The 26290-nt window shown below is 38.3% G+C and overlaps 2 protein-coding genes across 2 annotated transcripts in view; one reads left to right on the forward strand and one right to left on the reverse strand.

Annotated features, from left to right (window-relative positions):
- The window catches only part of LOC141437544 (uncharacterized), a 32343-nt gene extending 11903 nt beyond the window's left edge, over positions 1-20440 (reverse strand). The window contains exons 1-8 of the mRNA XM_074100976.1: positions 20190-20440; positions 19901-20089; positions 14697-14870; positions 7804-7964; positions 5560-5670; positions 3409-3482; positions 1843-2080; positions 570-644 (exon numbers count right to left, since the gene is read on the reverse strand). Coding sequence (XP_073957077.1) covers positions 570-644; positions 1843-2080; positions 3409-3482; positions 5560-5670; positions 7804-7964; positions 14697-14870; positions 19901-20086 — 1019 coding nt within the window. The 5' untranslated portion in view covers positions 20087-20089; positions 20190-20440. The remainder of the gene's footprint in view (positions 1-569; positions 645-1842; positions 2081-3408; positions 3483-5559; positions 5671-7803; positions 7965-14696; positions 14871-19900; positions 20090-20189) is intronic.
- Positions 20441-21024: 584 nt separating this feature from the next.
- On the forward strand, positions 21025-26050 carry frc (UDP-sugar transporter UST74c fringe connection). The gene has a single exon (XM_074100986.1). The coding sequence runs from the start codon at positions 21236-21238 to the stop codon at positions 22226-22228; it is 993 nt and encodes a 330-aa protein (XP_073957087.1). The 5' UTR covers positions 21025-21235; the 3' UTR covers positions 22229-26050.
- Positions 26051-26290: the final 240 nt, after the last annotated feature.

A 26290-nucleotide genomic window follows, 5' to 3' on the forward strand; every position in this document is an offset into this window, starting at 1 on the left:
ACACTGGAAAAAGACTCTAGTCTTCAGGCTGAATCCTATCCACTTAAATATAGAAAAAGATCTTTGCACGTCCGCTGAAGTGATTGGAGCGCAATTGTATATTAAAATACTGCCCATATCTGATCCATTGGAATGTTTTAAAATAACATCGAAAATACAAACTGAGACATGGATGCACAGAAAAACCAGAAAAAGAGACCAGCGCTGGGAATCGAACCCAGGTCCTCAGCAATCCGTGCTGCGTGCTATAACCCCTACACCACCGCTGGACAGGAATCTAGTCACGAATTTTTCCTATGCATACATATCTCAGGTTGCTTATTTCTACTACGCTACTTATGCAGCAGCACTAGCGACATCTATGTTCCGCTCTCATCGAGAGACGTCACACTCTTTCGGAACCAACCGCTCACCCAGACAAGAGATGTCGCTACTAAGCAATCAAATTATGATGGGTTTTTAAAATAACACAAGGTACAACTACCGTTATATTATATCATAAGACAGGGTATATCCATGTTATGCAAACTCTCCCCTTTCAAAGCCAAAGTAATAAATGAAAGACTTACGCCTCCTCCTTGTAATCCACAGCGCCGCCGAACGAAGCGTCGTTCCGCCACGACTTGTCGTCCATGATGGGAACGCTGCAACAAACGAAGCCCAATAAATACAACAAAAACGTCGTTTTCCATTAAATATTCGACGGTAGATGGCGTTAGGAACGCTATGATTACGCATAGTCGACGCTAGATGGCGCTAAAGTTACAGAGACAGCGTGCGAGGGATGCGTTTTCCATGAACCAATAGAAACGCTGCATCGCTTCTCGCTCCGCTCAGCTGTTTCAACTACGAGTAGATATGTGCTGTGCAAGGATAGGTTAATGTGGCGTTTCTATTGGTTCATGAAAAATTCACCACATCCTCGCACATCTTTGGTGGAAACGTACCCTAAATGACAAGATTCGGCAGTTACAGCTATTCGTCGCTAGGTGGCACTAGTTACCTGTTATATATTTGTCTGCGGCAAGCTGCGCGTGATACGCCGCCTGTTTCCGATGGTGGTACGTTAAATCAAAGACATGTTTGCGCTTTACTACATTGTCGCTGTAACTTCAAGTCCGAACTTTTGAATAAAATTGTCGGAAGACATACAACGACAAACAAGGTAGGTATTAGAGTGTAAAGCTCAACTGTACACAGACGCGCAGACACGAAAGGTTCGTCATGTGCTACAGATATAGAGCGCAATGTATAACCGACATTAAGTTGAATCTCAACAGGAATACGATGGCATGATGGATAGATGGATGATTTTGTGCTAAATTAGTGACATTTTCATATCCATTAATATGGAACTTTGTTATTTAGTGGCAAATGTCAAAACAGCTGTTCGACGGGTCCTGATCCTGAAGCTAATGAGGGCTAAAAGACAGGTGAAATATCGCTAGATGGCGTTAGTTTAGTATCGTGAGGTTTTTTGACGTTACCGTCTCGCTTGCAATTGTCATTTAGTCATTAGCTAATCACAAGCACGACTGTAACGTCAAAAAACCTCACGATACTAACGCCATCTAGCGATGTTTCGCCTGTCTTTTAGCCCTCATTGCGAAAACACGATAAAATACGATGGAAACCATTATGCACTACATCTGTCACACCAACAGTTTCGTTAGTAGTCGTTTACTTATTCGACGCTAGATGGCGCTAGGATCGCCACAATCACCTCTACCGGACGCTAGATGGTGCTAATATCGGCACAATCACCTCTACTGGACGCTAGATGCCGTGAAGGTCGCCACAAACAACTATCTGCTGACGACGCCTGGTGGCGCTGATTCTCACCTGTTATGTATTTCTGCCTGGTTGGCGAGCTGCGCTAGATACGCCGCCTGTTTCCGGTGATGGTACATGTGCACGCGCAGACACGAAGGGTTCCGCATACGCTTGTTGCATATCTCGCACTGGAGGGTGCCCTCGCGCGTGTCGTGCTTATCCCTAATGTGGACTTTCAGGTTGTAGCGGTTCGCGAAGAATCGGTGGCACGAGGGACATTTCACGCCGGTCGTTTTGCAGTTCCAGCCTTCGGGGAGAGGGGAGCGGGTGTAATAAACAAAAAAGGGCGGTGCAGGTGGCAGCCGAGGTGCAAGCTCGGAATTTTTGTGGCATAACATAAGGCTGTCGCAATTTTCGTAGTGCACTATTTCTCAAAAAGTTCTCGATTTTTAAATTTTTCAGTAGTCCGCTTATTAAAAAAAATGGTGATATTTATTTCCTGACGCTATTTTACCACAAAAATTAAGTAATATTGTTTTTAAATATATACAAAACTTTGTGGTAAAAGTGATGAAAAGTCAGATAAACTTTGTTGTTGGATCCAATAGAAAGTTTTGATGTAGTTGCAAAATTACGATTTTTTCCTCACAAGATTTCGTGACGTTTTCCTTTTATGTAGTTTATGTTTTATGATCCCGTCCTTAGGGTCAATAATTTCTTGACAAAACTGATTTCTTGTCAATTTCATGACGGGACAACTTTTTGAGAAATATTCAGTGCTCAACTTTTATTTATATCGACATCGACAGTTGTTAAAAAGAATGAAATTCTGTTACGACTTTTTTTACTACTGTTGGACCTCTGCAATGTTAACACTGGCATGCCAATAAATCCAGCATCTTCTTGCACATCGGATGACACAGAAAAAAAAACAAATTATATTTTAAACAACTGAAACAGTGCTCAAAAATAAAAAGAAATAAACGACGTCTGCACTAGGGATGTTACGAACATTTTCACATTCAAAACAAAAAATACTCGTACCTCTATATCGATAATATTTCTGAGTGAACTTTATTGATACTATTTCCAGGAATCTTTTGAACACCAATAGGCTAGGGTTCGGTATTAATGAAGTTTCTATGACAGGATTGACAGGCTATATGTTATTGCAATCCAATTTATGAAAAGTGTAAACAAAGACGCCATTTACCCGACCACAGACATTTAGTGATGTGAAAACCTAGAACCTATTGCAAAATAATTAATCTTTTTTTTTTATTCGACTGGATGGCAAACGAGCATATGGGTCTCCTGATGGTAAGAGATCACCGCCCAGTGACACAACACCAGACGATAGCCCTGCATTGCAAACCTAGATGTAGATTATACAAGAATTCCCACAGATGGCGCTATACTAGGCAGGAAAAGGAAAGCAGATGGTGGTAGCAATCCGGACGGACCTCTGTTCCGTAAATCGGTAACATTATATAGATCAAAGTATTTTACATTATTTCATTTGGCCGCAATACTTGATTTACTTCAAAGATATTTAGCCTGTCAAGAAACTTTCATTAACACCATTCCATTTACTCCATGATTTAATTAAAAGTTTGCGATATTTTTCTAACTTACCTGATTCCTTTGCAGACTCGGGCATGGCCAATACACTGTGATAGAGTTCGCTGTCGAAATCTATAAGCGGTTCTCTGCGTGACCAAAAAAAAAAGAAAACAAAAAGAAATTAAAAAAAAAAACGGTGCATAATATATTAACAAGATAATGATTTGCTTGCCAAAATTAAAATAATCAAATTGGGCATTAGGCAGTTGGTCTACCGCAGGCGATAAGCGATATGCGATTTAAGCGAGAATCTTGAAACCTCGACGTGTTAATAATTATATTGTATTTCGATCCAATGTATGAAAAGTGTAAACAAAGACGCCATTTATCTGACCACAGAAATTCAATGATTTGAAAAACTAATTAATCTGTTCAGTAAATCGATTAATTTATTAATTGAATAGAGCAAAGTACTTTTTTGTCTATTTTATTATTTCCAATACTTGATTTCATTACAAAGACTGTTTATTTAATAATAAAAGCACTAACTATTTTTTTAATTTTAAGGAAAGTAATTGATTTTTAAAATGTCAAATTTTCCACCATCTCTACGCTAGTCTATGCTACTACAGATTATACACATGTTTCAATCAAGAAACAACGTCAGATTTTGACGAAGATTTTTCAAATGAAAAACAAATATTGAAATCAAGTGAATTTTGGTGGAAAAAGTGATTAGACATCTAGTTAAAAGACACGAATTATAGATAAATGTGTTATTGATTCGATCCAGTGATTGCTTATGCAAGAATTTTGATGAAATCGATTTGCTTACACTTTTAATAAATTGGATAGTCATAACGTATACACCCGTTATGTCCCGACGCTGGAGTTGAGCATGACTCTACATAGTATAAAATGAAGTCACTTTCAGCCGTCTGTCAGAACTTATTTCCAAGTCGGTAAACACCGGGCTGGGAAAGAGTGTCACCCTTAGACTATAATATGTAATCTAAGGTGTCACCCCATCGCACACTTGTCCGGTACGAAGCCATACAACACCGCAAAAAACAGTCAGTTGTCCAGTGGAAACAACAGACGTCTACCAAGCGACCTTAGAATTTTATCGGCACAGCAATTTTTAGATATCACACTTTGAAATAACGTCGGGGTTTTATTTTTTTTTAAGTTAGATTATTGGTATAAAGCCTGGCTAGTTAGTCGCCCCGCCGCCTATGGTGGAACAGCTGCCTTTGCAGAATTCAAAGTGCAAATATAAACCAATGTCATAAAGAGAAAATATTAACACACAAATTGCTAAAAATAAGCGAGTGTGAGAAAACTAAACAATAACCAAATGAAAATTTAAAATGAATGAGGAATCCGGATTCCGTATCACATCTATGTTTAGCGAAACGGCCGCACTCGAAAACGCCAATTAACTTTAAATGGGTTTCCAATCAAATTTGAATATGAAAGTTAGTTGTCTAGGGCTATGTAGCGTTTCAAACGCCAGTTCCCGTGTGTTACGTGTAATTTGATTGTAACACACTACAAGTGTTATCACAACATGTAGTATGTGCGCAGAACAACAATTTGTTTTTGTTCATGGACTTATTTCTGCAGATTATGGTAACGGCGTGTGTTACGAAAATTGACTAATTATATGTCCGTCAAGTAAAAATCCCTATCACCACCACTACATACGTGTGGTGGTGTGTGCTCACAGAAGTGCAATTGCTTTTATTCTTAGAAAAGCTGTTGCCCGCGACTCCGTCCGCGTTGGATTTCTTGTTCGCTATCCCGCGGACACTATGTAATTTTATGGGATAAAAACTATGTTTTATCCTTCCCCGGGACCCAAACTATGTGTATACCAAATTTCATTTAAATCAGTTCAGCTATTTAGACGTGATATGGTAAGGTAACAAATAAACAGGCTAACAAACTTTCGCATTTATAATATTAGTAGGATTTTGGTAACACACGGGAACTCCACCCATTTGCCTGTTTTTACCCGACTGCGAAGAATGAGGGTTATGTGTTTGATTACTTAGGCTTACGTACGTCGGTCGGTGGTGATTGGGACTTCTAGTTCGTTTTTCACTGATGGGTTTCCCGTATGAAGTACAAGTATCTCACATTTGCTACCCAGTGCACTCAGAGTGGCATGGTTAAAGTTAATTGACGTTTCAGATTGCGGCGGCAAACGTCACAGCTTACCCGTCTGAAGCGCATTCGTTGTTCTCAGGCAGGGGGGGCAAGTCGACACCCGGCCGCGGTTTCTTCTTGCCAGTGGCCACGCTGTTTTTTGTAGGTGTGTTCTTCAGGAGCCTGTGATTTGTTAAATTTTTGAATTAGAAAGGGATAGGGAGTTCAAAGTACAAAAAGATGACATGGTGACCTATACTCGAGTCCAGAATGGGGAATGAATGAAAAATTTAAAGACACTTGAATTTTTTTATATCAATAGGAATAACCTTTCTAATTAACAGAAAAAAAATAGATTTTTAAGTAGCAACAATTAATTAAAAAAAATGAAAGAGTTTTCTATACTGCCAAATTACGATAGTCCGGTCGGTTACGGGTTATTCCATAGCCCACAACAAAAAATTGAAAAGAAAAAAGGAATCTATGTGTAAGCCGAATAATACCGACACGGAAATACCATAGAATAGAATAGAATAGAAGCTCATGTCAGTTTCTTTGGGCGTGTACATGAAAAGCAGGGCCGGTATTTCCATGTGTATTGTCCGGGCCGGTAAAGAGTGTCACCTGTCAAAAAGATGGAGTCAAAGACACATAAATTATGTTTTAATGTCTTTTATTCTGGACTATGGAACAACCCGTAACCGACCGGACTATCATACTTTGGCGGTAAAGAAAACTCTTTCATTGTTTTAAATTAATTGATGCTACTTGGTGGTCTATGCCAATGCAAATTGTAAGTGGTTAGTGCTTTTAATGTTTTGTTATTTTAGTTGCATTGTGTTTTGTTTTTGTTTATTTTATTTTTTTATGTTTGTAAGTAATTAGTTTTGTATTTTGATTTTATTGCTTTTTGTTTGTCAACGTCAAAGTCAAAGTCAAAGATTTATTTGTTCAAAAAGCAGGTTACATGGTTAACAGGTGTTATGCCAACATTTGAAAGTTCACCACTTTTTGCCGCTTACACGGCATACAAATATTATAACAAGAGATTTTCATCTACATGTAGGTACCTACCTAATTTATGCTGTTTTTTTTTTTAATTATCGTCTACATTATTTAATACATCATTTTGTTGTTTTATTTTCTAGGAAACTTTGTCGCCTTCCGTGAAGTCGCCAAGCGGTCACAGCGGAAGACCAGACTATGCTGAGCTGGGACCGCTTCGCGATTTCACATATTGTTGTTTTTATTTAATGTATTTTTATTATGTTTTGTGCTAAGAGCGAATAAATATTCTTCGTGTCAGCCCCTAACCTCACTAACCGCACTCTCTCTCTCTCTCACACACACACACACACACACACACACACACACACACACACACACACACACACACAGTTTTTTTTTGTTCATTCCGCTTTAGTTTTGTTAAATTGTATTGGTGTTTACCTTCATTTTACTTCAAGTTCCACTTCGCGTCTACTAGGTATTGCAGATATGTATGATAATCTTTTAAATAGCATAGTGCACTCCAAGGCCCCAAGATACAGGCTCTGCCTAGTTTGGGGTCTGCCAGATATTACTTTGTATGTTGCTGATGTGTATGATTTTTGGAAATAAATTATTATTATTATTATTATATTTCTATTTCTACTTAAAAATCTGATATTTTTTTCTGTTAATTAGAAAGGTTATTCCTATCCATAAAAAAAGTTCCAAGCTTTTCTAAAATTTTCATCCATTCCCCATTAGGCGAACTAGATTGACAGCTGATAATGTTACCAGACATAGCAAAAAAAATAGTCCTAGAAATATGTAGATATAACCTTGTGAAGGCGTGGAATGAAAATGTTTGTCACTTTTGAGCTTTATTTCCATAGCTTTAGTAAAAACGTAAATTTACTGGTTGGTACTCAGCCATATTGTACCGTTTGTACCCAAATAAACATTAAAACATTAATAATAATAAACGTCTAAACATATTAACAAACGTTGTGTGTGTTCTTACAGTAGGGAGGTGAAGGAACTGCATGAACGCACATTTCTGGCATTAACGTTGTCATCATAAGGTCGCGGGTGAGCAAAGTAATTCTTTTAGTTAATTGACACGGACCTCCGCAAAATAACGCCTGATTCAATAAATTATTTACTGCGCATAAAAATTACTTGGCATAAGAGTCATTTCGTATAATTTCACATAGCTAAACCATCTCTTTATTTTCCCAAGAAAAACTCCACACAGAAAAGAATTGCTAACAGACAAAGTTAGGTTAGAAAAGAACCTGTGGCCTCACTATGAAAATTATGTTAACATACCGTTTGAGCGGGCTACGGCCAGCTTCTTCCTTGATCGGGGGTTCAGGTGGCGCTTCTGTCGCTATGGTGTCCTCGCCGCCGGGGATCCACTCGGAGGGATCGCTGGGCGGCTCCAGCTTCGGTTTCTGGTCTTCAATGACAGGAGGGGGCGACTCGCTCCTCTGCGGGAGAAAATTATTGTTAAAAAAACAACCGAAAATAATTCTAATCCTGCTTTGTTCATTACATAACAATGCCGTCGGGCGGATTTTCTGAAGTTTAATAGATAATTATGTACTCGTATGTATGTATGTATGTAAACTCATTATTGTACAAAAGAAAAGAAATAAAATAACCTAACCAACAAAAAGTTGAACCGATTTTGATAAAACATGTCTAAGAACCATCGCTCGAAAACCTGCTTTTAATTTAAAAAAAAACGCATTCAAATCGGTCCACCCGTTTAAGTGCTATGGTGCCACAGACAGACAGACACACATAGCGGTCAAACTTATAACACCCCTCTTTTTGCGTCGGGGTGAAAAACACAATTGAAACCCCCCTACCTTTAAGGGGTGTCTACCCAACCTTTGAGTGGGTGAAAGGAGTAGTCAGTTAGGTTAGTTTCACACTTTCATGGTTTTCACTCATAGTCAAAATACCACAAACAGGACTAATCACGCTAAAACACACGTGTAATATTTACCTCGACGTTTCGACCACATTACAGTGGCCGTCTGCCAGTGGTGTTCGTGGTCTACTCGTGACCACGGCCACTGTAATATGGCCGAAACGTCGAGGTAAATATTACACGTGTATTTTAGCGTGATAAGTCTCGTTTGTGGTATTTTAAATATTTTAATAGATATTCCCCATTATTTTATAAAAAAAAACCAACTGCCTAAAAACAAGTCTAGAATTCTGTCGGCCCCATTAACTGTCAATTTTTGATCCGGTCACAATGAACTTTGATGTTAAAACTATTCAGCGTTCTTAATTATATGACCAGCCAGTAAGTAGTAATACCTAGGTTTAGATGTTAATATAAAAGTTTAGCATATTTATTTTGTTAGCCAATTATATGTATAATGAATTTACGCCTTAGCAAGGAAAAATGTTTTACGATTACGAGAGAAGTACAAAAATAACATACAGTGAGTAACATTGTTCAGTTGAAAAAATCTTCTTCTATAAAAAAATCGTTCTTAATTATTATGACCACAACTGATGTATGTATGTAAATCATTATTGTACAAAAGAAAAGAAATAAAATAACCTAACCAACAAATAGTTGGCAAACCCCCGACTTTGTCACTTCAAAGTTCAATATCTCAAAAACAGCTGAACCGATTTTGATAAAACATGTCTAAGAACCATCGCTCGAAAACCTCATTCAAATCGGTCCACCCGTTTAAGTGCTATGGTGCCACAGACAGACAGACACACATAGCGGTCAAACTTATAACACCCCTCTTTTTGCGTCGGGGTGAAAAACACAATTGAAACCCCCCTACCTTTAAGGGGTGTCTACCCAACCTTTGAGTGGATGAAAGGAGTAGTCAGTTAGGTTAGTTTCACACTTTCATGGTTTTCACTCATAGTCAAAATACCACAAACAGGACTAATCACGCTAAAACACACGTGTAATATTTACCTCGACGTTTCGACCACATTACAGTGGCCGTCTGCCAGTGGTGTTCGTGGTCTACTCGTGACCACGGCCACTGTAATATGGCCGAAACGTCGAGGTAAATATTACACGTGTGTTTTAGCGTGATAAGTCTCGTTTGTGGTATTTTAAATATTTTAATAGATATTCCCCATTATTTTATAAAAAAAAACCAACTGCCTAAAAACAAGTCTAGAATTCTGTCGGCCCCATTAACTGTCAATTTTTGATCCGGTCACAATGAACTTTGATGTTGAACTTTAAGTAGTTAGGTACCTAAGGGCAAGACAACTAGGTACTACTTACTAGATTTGTATATTTTCTTTTCAGATTTTTTATTCATAGAAGTACTAGGAACTACAGAAGTACTAGGATAGGAACTACTAACATATTTTAAGAACTGAAATAATTACTTTGCTTTGCATAATTTAAGCTTGAATTAATTGTTGAAATCTATGTACTTCCCATACAAAAATATGGAATAAGTAATTCTTCATCACACTAACCTTTGATTCTAAGCAACCTCCATCATCCGGGGGCAACATGACAACTGAATTTATTCTTTAAAATTAAAACTGGCCACAAAAAATACACAGAAAAAAATGCAATCTAAACTCGAACGTCAAACCCGTGTTCGAAATTCGAATTTTTTATAAATGGCGGAGCGGTGCTCGCGCGGCAAACGCTAGGGTTAATATGGCGGTGGGGGTCGCTCCCAGGCAAGGCTTAGGTTCCCCTCCTTACCCCCGATCGAGGGGATAGAACGTAAAGTGCACACAGTGAAAACTGTCTACAGGTGCACTAGTGTGTATCGGCTTCGACTGGCGTTAGAGGACACAGATTAGCAATCCATATAGATATCGTACAAGCAAAATCTGACACATGAGTTATATCGGAACAGACAAACATATGTAGGAGTTACTCAGCTAAATGATTGATGTTCAAGGTGCTAGTTAAATAACTGACATCCTGAAAGTAGTTTTTTCAGAATCGAAAGTGGAATCGATTAGGTACACTATGTTATTGCTATGCTATTAAATCAAGTGGTGTTTTTTATTCAATTCCTGTTCACTGTGCGCGGTTTAACCCTTTAAACCCATATACGGTACGATTCGTCTGTACGATCGATCTGATGAAAATCGTGACGATTGATCGTAAAGAGCCGATTCATCGTGACGATATTCATGATTGCATAGGTTTTTGTTGCGATCTCCAACATCGTCTTCGATGAAGTAAATCGTTAACGATCTTGACATACACTATCGATTCCTAGTTTCAATCGGTCAGAAGCGACGGTTCGTACAGGCGAATCGTACCATGTATGGGCCCTTTCAAATTTGAAATACAACACTTACGCCCAATGACCGTCTTAGCGATGTTGCTTTTTATTTAGTTAATTAAATACTGGCTGTTATTCTGTCAGTTCTGTGACAAGTACTTGTGTGTAGAGTGAGGAATCAAGTAGAATTATAGTGAAATAATGTGATATTATGGCTTTTAAGATACAAAAAACTGTTTATCTACATGCATATCATAACTTCCCTATTATATGTTCAGAAACGACTATCAAATGGCCTTTATTAAGAAACCTGGTATGTTCACATTAAAGTACAGTGCATCTTAATGTTTACATTAAAGTATCGGTAATACTTTTTTTAACAATGCATATCTGTACATATTGTAGAAAACTTATGACATGCATGTAGATAATTATTATTATTCAAAGTCAAAGTCAGTCAAAGTCAAGTCAAAGTCAAAGTCAAAATCAAAATACAGGCCATATCTGAACATATTATCGAAAACTTATGCATGTAGATAAAGTTATGTATGCGGCTATACATAATTAGGCATTAAAACACTCGTGTGGTCTTATTATGAAACTCGCCTTCGGCTCGTTTCATAAAACCACACTCGTACTTTAATGCCTCTCATTATGCACCAGCCACATAAATAACTATTACGGTTTTGAGCAAGTATTATTCCCTGACAGCGTGTAATCGATGTCTACTATGAAGACGCTTATAAGTATTGGGTTGTCTATTCCTATAATACATCTATCGCTGCAAGGGAGAAACGGCCGACCGTCGTGTGCAGATTAAATTACGGACTAACCAGATCACAGAGGCAATTTCAGCTACCGTCAGAGGCTACCGTAATTGAATAAACCCTATGAAAATTAAGTTTTTGTTAAAAAAATCATTTTTCATACCAGTTTTTTTGCTGACTGCACTTTTTGTTGACTGTACTTGCATTGGCATCTAAACTAGACGACCAGATCGCCTAGTGGGTAGAGAACCTGATTACGAAGCTTGAGGTCCTGGGTTCAATTCCCGTGTCGGGGCAGATATTTGTATGAAAAATACGAATGTTTGTTCTCGGGTCTTATGTATTTAATATGTATTTAAATATGTATCTATCTATATAATTATATTTATCCGTTGCTTAGTGCCCATAACACAAGCTTTGCTAAGCTTACTCTGGGGACTAGGTTAACACCCAAAACCCGAGAACAAACATTCGTACTTTTCATACAAATATCTGCCGCGACACGGGAATCGAACCCGGGACCTCAAGCTTCGTAGTCAGGTTCTCTAACCACTAGGACATCTGGCCGTCAAGTATTTTGGGATAAGTTTTTTTAAAGTAGTGTAGTGACGAAATACATAAGACACAAAAAGCTAAGACGCAAAAAGACACAGAAACCACTACACGACCAACGTGAAGTAACTACTATTTATCGTATTTCCCATCGGAAGTTAGTCAGACTTGTCAGTAACAAAGTTTCAGTACTCCGAGGGGGTGCCACTCTTTTGGCTTTTGGCGATTATAATGAAAATTTGCACTTTAAAGTATAATATTTTGCAAACAAATCACTGAATCGAAAAATCGTTTTAGCAACCCCCTACAAAATCACCCCCACTTTACGTCTATGGGAGCAGGTAATTTATTGTACCTACCATTTTGTCGGCATAGTTTACATTATAATATTCGTGCAAAATTACAGCTTTCTGGTATTGATAGTCCCTGAGCAAAGCCGCGGACGGACAGACAGACAGACAGACATGGCGAAACTATAAGGGTTCCGTTTTTGCCATTTTGGCTGCGGAACCCAAAAAAATGAGATGCTAAATTGTAATTACACTAAAATGTAACATTCTACGCGAAAAATTGCGTCAAGAACAGGATTCTATTGAAATTTTGTTAGTTCGAGGTGAAATGCTATTCGTTGAATCGCTACAAGGAATTTATGCTTTTGAGGTAAAAGACTAACAAATAAATATCAAGTAGAATTAATTTGGTTTTTTAATTAGATCCCATACGGTCGGATGTGGTCCAGACAAAGGCTGTCCCAGACCAAGTTGATTCTGCCCCTTAGCGGCGCGTCAAAGGCACCAATGTTTGTGAGACATCAAACGACAGCGAGTGGGGTTGCCATGTTATAAAATAAACAGAAAGATAATTAAACTAATTTACATTACCCATACATTCATAAAATAAATATAGTAGTTTATTTTAGCGCTGCAGCTCTGGTTTCAGGGCTACGGCACATGCTGAGCTGAGTCCTTTTGGCATCACACTACAGCACAATGTCTCTAATTTTTCTCTCTTCTCCTTTTTATGTTTTTACTATGTTTTTGTTGTGATGTAGTGTGTTTTTGTTGTCAATAAATGTTGTGAGTTTGAGTTTGAGTATTTTCTTGTTAAGTTTCTTTTATAGTTTTGTGTGTAATATTATTTAAAGCACTAGAGTATACCCGCGGCTTCGCACGCGTAAACTATTCGATCTGGTAGTTACAATTGAAATTCCGGGATTTTAAAAATTTCCCCTGGGAATTCCCAAAACTTATCGTGGTCTTCATTTAGGTTGTGAAAAGAACAACTGTCCAAAATGTCAATAGACTCTAAACCCTTTGAAATATCAAGATTTTATCCCTATCCCGTAGGAATATCGGGATAAAAAGTAGCCTATGTGTTATTTCAGAGGTCCAGCTACCTACATACCAAATTTCATGACTCTAAGCCCAGCGGTTGTTATTTCGAGATGCTATCCCTGTCCCGTGGGAATATCGGGATAAAAGTATCCTATGTTTTAATCCAGGTTATAAACTAACTTTTTGCCAAATTTCATCCAAATCCGTCCAGCCGTTTCAGCGTGAAGAAGTAACAAACATACTCACTCACTCACTCACAAACTTTCGCACTTATAATATTAGTAAAATAGTAGAATTGGGATGTCCCAATTTTTGACAACGTATAATAAATCAAAAACCGTTTGGAGAAATAGGCTTTGTGAAGCGTTTTCAGAAATCAGATACCAAAAATATGATAAAATGAATTAAATAAACAAAATCTAAGTAATGACCTTCATTTGACCCCTGCAGTGTCCCGTCACAAAGGCAGTTCCAAAGCAGGTCTACACTCTAAAGCAAATTGACAGTTTGAAATGTTGCTGTCCTGCTTATACTAGCAAAGAGTGACAAAGAGAAGAAGAAGAAGAAAGAGAACTTTAATCACATGATGCGCACCCCGCTTTAAACAGTTGTCATTTATCAAATGTATTTTTACAAATTAAATTATTTAATTACTATAATACAAGTAAATATAAAAGAATTTAAATATCAGATTTTAATAAAAAATATCTATTTACTATCACACCATTAAACAAACATAGGAATAATCGAAGCTAACAGAAGAGAAATAAATAAAACTATTTGTCATGGTTCATTTAGGACCCTAAGCCGTGCTTGTATTATTGTCACATTGTAATGCCAGATTATAGTATGTACGACCTGAATTATTCCAGGCAATGGAACGTGGCTGTCTCACTGTGACGTCATCCAGCGTATTTCGTAAAAAAATATATAAAAAATTAAATACTCATCCAAATTCAAAAACAATGAAAATGGTATCTAAAAATATCCTATTTTTCCTTTAAATCAAATAAAAACTATAGGTTATATTTTTGGTGCATCCCAATTGTCCTTATCGTGGCTTCCGCTATCTATCTTTATTACCTTTAAACTCACTTTCCGTCTGTTCCTAACTGAATGCTCCTCATCCACTGTTTCCAGCAACCTAATACCACCATCATTCGTCCATCTATCTCGAAGCACTCAGTGTGTAAAACCGAAGCCAAGATCGCATAAATCATTCACAAATCATGTCTGTCCCAGTCCTATTTTGTAAAGGGCAAGCATGAGAATAGGGTCCTATATGGACGCTTCGCCATTGCAAGGGCACTAACCTCTCGCCCCCCGGTCAGCCCTTTGACCTGCAGCAGCTCCGCAGTGTGCAGGAACCCGGAGAGCTCCTGCTGCCTCACGTGGACCTCCCCGCGGTACATGAACTGGAGAAGCTGCCTCAGCTCCTGGTGAGCCACGTCCTTCAGTATCACTATGGGGTGCTCGCACGGGTTCATCTGAGGACAATGTGGTGTTAGGTATAGATTTGTCCGGTGGATATTGTGATTGAAGAACAGAACAGAATATAACAGAACAGAACAAAATAGAACGGAATAGAATAGAACATAATAGAATCCATCCATCCATCCCAGGCTATAACGTCCCACTGCTGGGCACAGGCCTACTCTCAGAACAAGAGGGCTTGGGCCATAGTTCCCACGCGGGCCCAGAGCGGATTGGGAACTTCACACGCACCATTGAATTGCTTCGCAGGTTTTTGTGCTGGTTTCCTTACGATGTTTTCCTTCACCGCAAAGCTCGTGGTAAATTTCAAATGTAATTCCGCACATGAATTTCGAAAAACTCAGAGGTGCGAGCCGGGGTTTGAACCTAGGACCCTCTGCTTGAGAGGCGATAAGACAAACCACTAGTGCACCACTGCTTTACATAATAGAATAGAACAAAATACACAGAATAGAACAGAACAGAATAGAGTACAATAATTTCATAGTTTTTAACTAACTTTTAATTATAACAGACATAGTGCTGAAGCAGGCTGAAAATTTCCAGATGTGATTTGGGAAATTATTGCAACATAATTTTAAGTTTCATTAACTAACAGAAGGAAATAATAGAATAGCTATTTATGATACTCACACAAGGGTAAGTAAGAAACTATGGATATAGTATAATAAAACAATATAAAAAATAACAAAAAGGACTCCATAACAAAAAATGACTTTATTTTTCTAGGTAAGTATACTACTAGCTCAAATAGTGGTCGACATACTATGGGTTTCAATGATTTCGACGGTCTACTTACCAAAGTTTCCATGGGAGGTTGGTGATAGCCAAAGGGACTTAGAAAACAGAGTGGCAGCATCAGATTTCGAAAGTAAAATCAATCATGGTGAAATACTTCCGGAATAATTTGCACGAGGCATATACAATATTTGAAGAAAAGATCCGATCATCAGGTGAGGTGAAGCATTCCTATCATCGGTTCATAAATGTTCCTAAATTTTAGGGACTCCCAAAGTGGTTGGGGGCGAAATAAACGAAAACGGATTATGGGGGTCGGGGGGGGGATTTTATTTATATAGATGTAGTCTTATTTAGTAATAAAACGGTGTAGTACATCTTTGTAGCGTTCCGAGGGTCACCAACGGTGCTGGCTGAAAATCACCTGCAATGATGCATATTTCCATTGTGTTGCCTATTTATTTTTAATACTATTGTTGTGTCTTGTGTTGTGAATAAATGTATTTTTATTTCTTTCTTTTTCTTAAAGCTAATGGTAAATTTCCAATGTAATTCACACATGGATTTTACAAAAAAAAAACAGATGCGAGGCCCAGTTTGAAGCCACTTGTCTTGGCTTGTCTTGAAAAACTTTATACAAGGCCAATAACAACACTAGCATGCTCTAAGACCTACATTAAATTTGGCCAAACGTTTATAACTGATATCGAACTTTGTACCATGTTTGCTCACCACTGTGTCAGTAATTAAGTAGCTAATTCAGTAACTACTAAGCAGAATCAGCGTATGAATTTTTAAATATCAATTCTGTTAAGCAAGCGTAATGCAAACAAATAATTTTAAAATTGGTTTGAACCTCAATTAACTTTAAAAGAAAACATGCCCAGTTTGAAACTTCTAGCAGCTGCTAATGTAGAATTAATTACTTAGACATTTCAGATTTAAGTCATTCATTGTGTTAACTATATGAAATAAATACCACAGTGATTACAAATATCCTACTAATATTATATCGCCGGATGACAAGCAACTCACTAAAATTTCTGTCACTGCTCTTCAAAAAGTCATATCTAGTTAGTAATTTCATACTAAGATAGGAGTTTTGTTGTAAGTAGGTATTTAATTGGTACTTAGTCACTTTTGCTTGTCACCCGGCGATATTTAGATGTGAAAGTTTGTGAGTATGAGTATGTGTGTATATATGCTTGGTACTCCTCCATGCTAAGCACGCTGGTCAGATTCAAATTTTATAAATTCAAACAAGATCAGGATAAAAACATCGGAAATCACAACCACAAGGTTAAGAGTCATGAATGTTGTCTCGATTATTTTAAACGCAACTTCGCTCCTAAAGTTCAGTCAGAAAAATTATCAATTTTCAGGCATGATCTTTATGTTAAAAAATCAATAATTTTATTAAAACATTTACAGCAATATTTAGTCAAGCTAATGCATAATTATGCTGAAACATCAATATTAATTTTAAAGCTCATTATCATTACTTAATGAAGCAGTTAATTGTATTCAGGAATCACTAATTACGTAATTTGGAAAAACTAATTACTGGTGAATTAGTCAGTTCAGTTTAAAAAAAAATATTTTTTTTAAATACCATGTTCAATAATAACATATCTGGGGGCAAATTACATCAATGGGTGCTAGACAATGGATAGAAATACTCGAGTACAAACAATTCGTACAGGATCAAGAAATTAATATTATGTTATGATCATACATTGGGGTTTTCGGTGCGGGAATGATTTGAGAAAGAGTAGAGAGAGATAAAGAGAGAGGTTAGTCTAAAAAAAGCATATTTTGCCTATGAATAACCTCTCTGCGAATGTATACAAACTATGATACAATTTTATTTTAACTCATGTACTTTACTACCAAGCCTTATGAGATTAATAAGAATAACATTGAAAACTACATATAAAGCGTTTATACCTGCTGAGCTGGCAACGTTGCATTTTTGTTAGTTTTTCTCGATTATTCCATAAAAATTGAATGAAAATTAAAAATGTTTTCTGATAGAACACTTCTTAATATATAAGTTAATGTGTCTATGCCAATAGTTATTTGAGATAAACTTTTATATTCCTTAAAAACGAATTAATGTTATGACCAGTTTTAACATTATTAATTTTCATTCAATTTTTATGGAATAATCATGAAAAACTAACAAAAATGCAACGTTGCCAGCTCAGCAGGTATAAACGCTCTTAATATTTTTGCTATATTTCGAACAGTTAAACTATGACGCCTTTCTGTTAATATCCATTTCAATTAACTGAATGATCTTTCTACGTTGTTAGTTGTAATAGGCGCGAGTAGGGACTTAACTGAAGAGATTCATATCTTAATGACTGATCTTTTTCATTTATATAATATTATGTTTTCATGCTATGGAAGAAGTATCCTGAAACTGAAAAGAATTGCTAAAATACGAAATACCGACATACGCAAGAAAAAAAAATCACAGACGCATTGCAACATGCCTTGAAACTGAAGTGGAAGTGGGCAGGTCATGTAGCTAGATACCAGGATAATAGATGGACATTACAAACAACGGAGTGGTTTGGTCCTGCTGGAAAACGAGAAAGAGGACGGCAAAAGAAGAGATGGGTTGATGAAATTGTAAAGCTGGAAATAACTGGATGAGCACAGAGGGCCTACTCCGAAGTTCGAAAATCGAAGTTTGTGTCGTACCATCCCTCTCGCTCTCGTATTAAATAGTTTAAGTGTCAGAGGGACCGCACAACACGAACTTCGAGTTTCGAGTTTCATAGTAGCCCTGCTGCTCAAAACAAACAAAAGTGGAAAGAGATGGAGGAGGCTTTAACCCAATAGGGGCCATAACAGCAAACTACTTATCACTAAAATAATTTATATATAAACTTATTGTACTGTATGGATACATAAAGCTTTAAAAATAATAATAATAATGTTATCATGTATTTTTTTTTCAATTGATTATTCATTAGGCAGAAACCTGCTACAGTACACTCTGTTTTTTATGTCAATACCTACTCTTTGGCTAATGTCAAACATTCCCGCACCAAAAACCCCGATGTATGGTTATGATACACTTAGCTTTAGCTCAATAAAAAAGGAGACAGTGGCGGATTTGCCCTAAGGCCCAGTAAGCCCAGGCATAGGGCGATAAAAATGCTGAGAAAGGGTGGCTGCTACTTAATACATGCCCTGGGGCCTAGGGCAGCCAAGACTGCAAATCCGCCACTGGAAAGAGATGCACTATACTATATCATTTTGTCAAAGCAACCTCACTTAAGACTGCTTGACTGAGAATCAAAAAATGGTAAACAAAAAAGCTTGCCTTATGGCCTGTGAAGCAGATGGTTGCGAGTTCCAGGCCAGGTATGCATTTCTTTTTTTTTTATTCGACTGGATGGCAAACGAGCAAGTGGGTCTCCTGATGATAAGAGATCACCACCACCCATAAACAACTGCAGTACCAGGGGTATTGCGGACGCGTTGTCAACCTACAGGAATAAGATGGGATACCTCACGTGCCAGGAATTTCACCGGTTGTCTTACTCTCCACGCCAAAACACAACAGTTCACGCACTGCTGCTTCGTGGTAGGATTAGTGAGCAAGATGGTGGTAGCAATCCGGGTGGAGCTTGCACAAGGTCCTACCACCTGCATCTCTAAGTTAAAAAAAAATGTGCAATGTTCCATTTCAAAGAAATTTAATGGCCTCTGTGAAGATCCCAATCTGTATTAGGCCTGCATAAGCATTTTTACTTTTGGACTGGGTCCTTTTCATTCATCAACTCACCTATATATGGCCCACTGTAGGGCACAGGTCTTGTCTGAGAATAAGAGGGCTTGAGCTGAAGGATTTACATACGCTCAGTAAATATTAGAAACTAATAAACAGATTCTGATTTGTGAAGTTTTGAGTTTATTTATATTAACAGGTAAAAAAAATGTACCACAAACTAATGGCCATTTTCATGATTGTTTGTTCTCTGCTATAAGGAGAACAAAAAATATGTCTGTAACTGTTGATCTATTTTACTGCTGCTGTGGCTTTCTACTATATTCAATTTAAAATATTTCATTGTACAAAGCTTATAGTTCTGTAAACATACCACAAATTCATAGATAAATCTACAAAAACAAACTATAATATCAAATTCGCCATTACGCGCGTAATTATCAGCTCCATAAACAAACACTTGTATTTGTTTTAAACCAGATAACTTGCAAGGCACAAGCAAAACAACAATGAAAAAAAAAAGTGAGTCATAGGCCGTACCTTGAATAATTCCTTGAAATAAGGGCTGCATACTGACAAAATGAGCTTGTGAGCGTGCACATACTGCCCTCCTGCTGCCAATGTGACATCCACCAGATCTTCTCCCTCCAGCAATGCGTGGAAAGACTGTGATAAGTTTGAGTGGAAGTCATTCCATCGCAACGAAAACTGCTCCGGCATCGCCATCGCCTGAAAACCACGTTCACGTAAACACTCACGCCCTTATAACTGTAAAAGTAATGACTCGGCCGCTTTCAGTGTATTCTGTACGCGTCCACAAACAACTCACTGAAACGAATGCCCACGTAAACCTGCGCTGCACTGCACTATCGATCCGCGTTATATGCACGCACTAAATCTAAATATACATGATTGCGACTCTATAACTAATTAAAACAAGCTACCCGCTTACTACGATCTTTTATGATCTGAGACAAATACTGATGTCTGGCATGGCAATACACGGAAAAAAATACCAAAATGTCGCTTGCTTCGATTGTACGAACGACAACGCTGACAACAGTCGGATCGGAATGCGTGCGTGTGAAAAAAATGTTTTGTTCAGTGGTGTCGTAATATTTGTAATTTATTAGTGTAATTAATTTCCGAATTTTTCTGCAATTAAGATGTATAATTAAAAACAAATTATGTGAATACTATTGCTTTTGTTTCATTACAATGGACGATTTTAAAGTCGTTATGTTGGCGTACATGTTACATCAACGCATTTATTAAAGTTTATTCAGAAAATAAATACAATTAATTTAAAATTCATTTTTAATTTTCACTCATATTCGCTGTTTTTTTTATTGTTGTTGTTTCTTTAAAAACATATGGCTCTGTCCATGGGAGGACAATTTTGCCAGTGTCTAGTAGTTTTTGCCGCTGTACGGTAAAAAAATTCTAGAAAACGAAATATGAGAGGTAATGATGGATGAACGATGACAGCGCGAATCTTTTTTTTATTGTTAATTCTATTTCTATTGGTAGCTCTTGAAATTTATCGGCAATATCGTGGAAATGCCAACGTGTCATTCTTTTACTACCGCATCTGTGATAGCTATTTTTTTTGTATAGCAACACAGTCCCTTTGTCCGTCATCATTCATATTCACGGATGTCAAACCGACCACAAATGTCATACGCGGATACGTATGTAGGGAGATACACGGCTCGTTTTTTTTATTTTTCTTCCTAACAGAGTCGTGGCCATGAGAGCGGCTCGCGCGTTTATCGCCCAGCTATGACCGGAATCGTGACTATCGGTAAGCGTTTATGACGTAGCGTAATCAATGAGTTAAGCGTAACTTAGTTGATTAATACTAGCCGCCGCGCAATGTCGGGTCACGGTGCACCGGACGAGGCAGACGCTGATCGGGCGCAGCTCGTCAAGCGAGCGCTGAGCGCTGCGTTCTACGCTCTAGCGTCTTTCATGATCACCGTTGTCAATAAAACGGTATTGACGACTTATGCCTTCCCGTCGTACCAGTTTTTGGGACTTGGGCAGATGATAGCCACGATAACTGTATTGTGGGTCGGGCGGCGAATCCGCCTGGTGCAGTTCCCGCCTCTGGACATGGGCGTAGCGCGCCGCATCTGGCCACTTCCGCTGATCTACCTCGGGAACATGGCTACTGGCCTCGGAGGCACGAAGGAGCTCAGCCTGCCGATGTTTACAGCACTCCGACGCTTCAGCATCCTCATGACGATGATCGGCGAGAGATTCGTGCTAGGAATAAGAGCATCTTGGCCCGTGCAAGGGAGTGTGCTTGCAATGGTGTTCGGGGCTCTGTTGGCTGCTGCGGACGATGTTACCTTCTCCTGGTCAGGGTACACTCTCGTTCTACTAAACGACGGCTTCACAGCTGCAAATGGTGTTTTTATGAAGAAGAAACTAGACTCAAAAGAGCTTGGAAAGTACGGGCTTATGTATTATAATGCGCTGTTCATGATAGCACCTGCTGCCCTTGTAGCCTGGCACATGGGAGACATAGAAGCTTCAATCAACTACCCGCATTGGGGTGATACACTATTTTTAATCCAGTTCCTAATGTCGTGTGTGATGGGCTTTGTTCTCTCATACAGTGTGATGCTGTGTACCCAACACAATAGTGCCTTAACTACGACTATCATCGGATGCCTTAAGAACATATTGGTGACATACCTCGGTATGGTCATCGGCGGTGACTATGTGTTCTCGTGGCTGAACTTCGTAGGTTTAAATATTAGTGTGTTGGCGAGTCTTCTTTATACATATGTAACGTTCAAACGTAAACCACAGGCTTATAGCAAGATTGCAGAAGCCAATGCTAGAGTGGACACCGTATAGCAATACTTAAAGTGTAAACGTAGCCAGTGCTCTATGTTACTAGTGTAGTATTGTGTTACCAAAGAATTGGAAACGATGGATTATAGTAAAATCTCATATATATGAAATTATTGAACAAAATTCTATGTCATATTAAATTAATTGGTATTATGATTAATTTGACAGAATAGTGCCATGGTGGAGTAACGTCAGATAATCAATTGCGTATTAAAGTTTAAGAAATGTATTTTTATCTATCTACAAGTGTAAAAGTTTGTGAGGAACTGTGGCTGTTTTTTTTTCGAGATAATGCAGTGCCTAGTATAACGTACAATTTTAGTGTTACTTTGATTGATAATTGATTAATATGTTTATGTAATCTAGCTAGATATAGCTGAATGCTTATCATTACTAGAGTTCCGGCATTTGATATCATACCATGGCTCATGGATATGGAGCTGCCATTTATTTATTTACAATATTTATAAGTCAAAATAATTGATGTACCAAGATGTTTGTATCTTTAACCCTTTGCAATGCCCCGCGAATTTAGATACACTACTACAAAATTAACCATAGTTTTATATGGTTTAGCTAAGGGGGATTAATTTAAAAACAATATTTTTAATGACTTCAATTGATTTTATACCATATTGTAAAGTATGATGGGCAAATTGGCCCATATAATCAATACAAATCTCATGTATACTACGTGAAAGCTAGTTACATAAGCTTCATTTTCTATACGGGGACAAACTTCAAAAATCTGGTAGAAGAGAGTTATCGGCCTTCAAATATACACACACAACGTTTATTACTACACTAGCTGTGCCACGCATGCGTTGCAATGCTATTTCCCGTGTATCCGACTCACGCTTGACCGTTTTTCTCCCAGCCTTCACAGTCTAGTCGTCGTAATAATAATTACAGCAAATAGTGGGATCAATAAGCCTACATACTTTCTAATTCTATTGATAATTGGGGTGTTTACCGTACATTTTTGCCCATCATTCTTTAGTAAGGTCAAATATTTGTGTACATTGATGTGGTTGATAAGCCGTGGTGGCTTAGTGGTTTGTCCTATAGCCTCTCAAGCAGAGGGTCGTGGGTTCAAACCCCGGCTCGCACCGCTGAGTTTTTCGAAAGTAATGTGCGGAAAATGAAATTCACCACGAGCTTTGCAGTGAAGGAAAACATCGTGAGGAAACCTGCACAAACCTGCGAAGCAGTTCAATGGTGCGTGTGAAGTTCCCAATCCGCACTGGCCCGCGTGGGAACTGGCCCAAGCCCTCTTGTTCTGAGAGGAGGCCTGTGCCCAGCAATGGGGCGTATATAGGCTGGGATGGATGTGGTTGATGTATGGACTATGCCTGGAAAAAAAAAATCTATATCCTTTCAAATTAAATATATACAATGTTCAAAATTAATTAAAAAAAAAGTGATAGAGTAAGGTAGAATAAGTAAAACTGCCAGGAAAACAATAAGACTACTGTTTCATAGGCACAAATCGAAAACTATAAATCTGCCGTATGATTGTAATGATTACATCTCTAGTACTTCAAGTAATCAATAATCATAGAACCATAGACTTATACCTCCTTATTCATAAAACTTAACAAGCCTATGTTAACTAACAAATGCTTTGTCCCTTTCTAACAAATACAAATGTCGAAGTGACAGATAAGGACAAAGGAATTTTAGCGGCATTTTAACTAAAATAGGTTTGATTGTCGTTTATGAATAAGGGGGATAGTGTTTGAATCGTAGTTTTATGTTTTCAGGGTCCACTTTCTTTAAAGTCAGGGAGGCTCAAGGTGGTGGTGGTGGTGGGTGGTGGTGGTAAGGGAAAATCAAGGAAATTTGCTAGAAATCCAAAAAGGCAGGGAAAATCTCCTGATTTCCCAAAACTTAGCTAGGTAAAGAGAGTGGCACCATAAAAACAGTCAACGAACAAGTCAGCATGTTTGGTTAGCTTTAGTATCACGGGCAATAAAAAATCATATAAGTTAATGCTTTGAAATGTACATGATTGGTCAGGGAAACTTAGAAATGTGGTCAGGGAAAGTCAAGGAAGTCAGGGATTTTTTTAGGATTTAACTTTCCTTTTAGTTTCATTTACCCTATGACCATAATGTTAATTACAACTACAAAAATCTTTTCTTATATATCTTTCATTGCATATCCAGTAAACACTGTGGAGACTTGTAAATAAATAGTGACTGTGGATTTTAACCATGGCCTGCCACCAAAGGTAAGCCTTAGCATAAACTTAAGAAACACTGTATTTAGCATTAAAGTCGGCCTCACATTCTCTTAAGGCATTGTCATAATAGAACGCGAATACGCGATGTTGGCATCGCTTACTCGCGCGATGATCGATTCGCGTTCTATTAGGACGCCTAAGGCAGTTGTCTCACCGCCGGCGAGGAAACGATTGGCTATCGACTATTTTCTCGCTCAAGAAGCGAACAAAAGATATAAGATCCTGTGTGAGTAAAAGAGACACATATATTAATAGTTGATCGCTGGCTGTTCACACTGTCGGCGAGAACTCGCTCTTACATCTTTTGTCGCAGCAACAAGAGCTATAAAACTCGCTGAGCTATATATACTAGCTCAGCGATGTCAGCTGCGAGCGAGTCGAGTGGAGCGAGTAATCGCCCGTCGCACTCGAACACTCTCTTACAGCCAGTGACAAAACTATACTCGCTTCTCGCTGCTCACCCACTCGTTTCTAGTTACTCGCTCTACTCGCTTCTCGCTCATCGTCGGCGGTGGGACAAGTGCCTAAGTGTCCTAGCCACTCATATGTTAGGAACTCGGCTAGCCGGCGCGGGCGCAGGTACAAACCTATGCACGCGACGCGCGCAGTAAACGCTGCTCGTGCTATTGTTTACTAGGCGTCCACCCGCTCCGTGTATATGTCGGCGGCCAATCGTAAAATCCGCCAGATCACGAAATTCCTAGGCATATCGTGAAATGGCGCCATTTCATGAATTGGCTAAGGGACATCCGCCATCGTTGATAAACGATTTACTTAGTGACGTTTAGGTAGATCATGAAATTCCTAGGCATATCATGAAACGCCGCCATTTCATGATTTGGCCAGTTTAGGCAGATCATGAAACTCCTACGCGTATCATGAAACGCCGCCATATCGGTTCTGGTACTTCGCCGGCTGCTACTGGCACGCTCTCTTCGCTCGCTCGGCTCGTGCGTTATGATCACAATTCATAATAACCACTCCTCGCTTCGCTCGTCTTACCTTTTTTCTTTTTTTCGGCATATCACGATATGCCTGGTACAGAGCTAGGAATATCGACGAATGCGTTGCTCTAATTGATCCGCCGTATTGTTTCTCAGGCACATCGTTATGTGCCTGGCCAACTTTTAGGCATATCATGAAATGGCGGCATTTCACGATATGCCTAGGAATTTCGTGATCTGGCGGATTTTACGATCGGCCGCCGACATATATACCGCATCAGCAAGCGTAGGCCCTTAGATGCTTACTGTAATTAACCGACTTCAAAAAGGAGGAGGTTCTATGTTCCAATGTTTGTATTTTTTGTCTGTATGTTATCTATCTTTAGTAATGTACTAATGTGATATTGTAAAAGCGTGATAACAGTTTGCGCCCGCTACTTCCTCTACTATGACTCTTATCGTAATTATCACATGTACTTTACGCGAGCCAGTCTTCCCAAATCAAACTCTATTTATAATAATTAGTTTTATTTACATTTGCTATGAAAAAGTTGTATCGTAGCTAGTGATGTGCCGGTACTTTAATAGTTATTTATGTGGCTGGTGCATAATGAGAGGCATTAAAGTACGAGTGTGGTTTTATGAAACACGAGTGTTTTAATGCCTAATTATGTATAGCCGCATACATAACTTTATCTACATGCATATCATAAGTTTTCTATAATATACAGATTTTGACTTTGACTTTGACTTTGACTTTGACTGACTTTGACTTTGAATAATAATTATTATCTACATGCATGTCATAAGTTTTCTACAATATGTACAGATATGCATTGTTAAAAAAAGTATTACCGATATTTTAATGTAAACATT

The sequence above is a fragment of the Choristoneura fumiferana genome, chromosome Z (assembly GCF_025370935.1).
Source record: "Choristoneura fumiferana chromosome Z, NRCan_CFum_1, whole genome shotgun sequence".
Taxonomy (NCBI): domain Eukaryota; kingdom Metazoa; phylum Arthropoda; class Insecta; order Lepidoptera; family Tortricidae; genus Choristoneura; species Choristoneura fumiferana.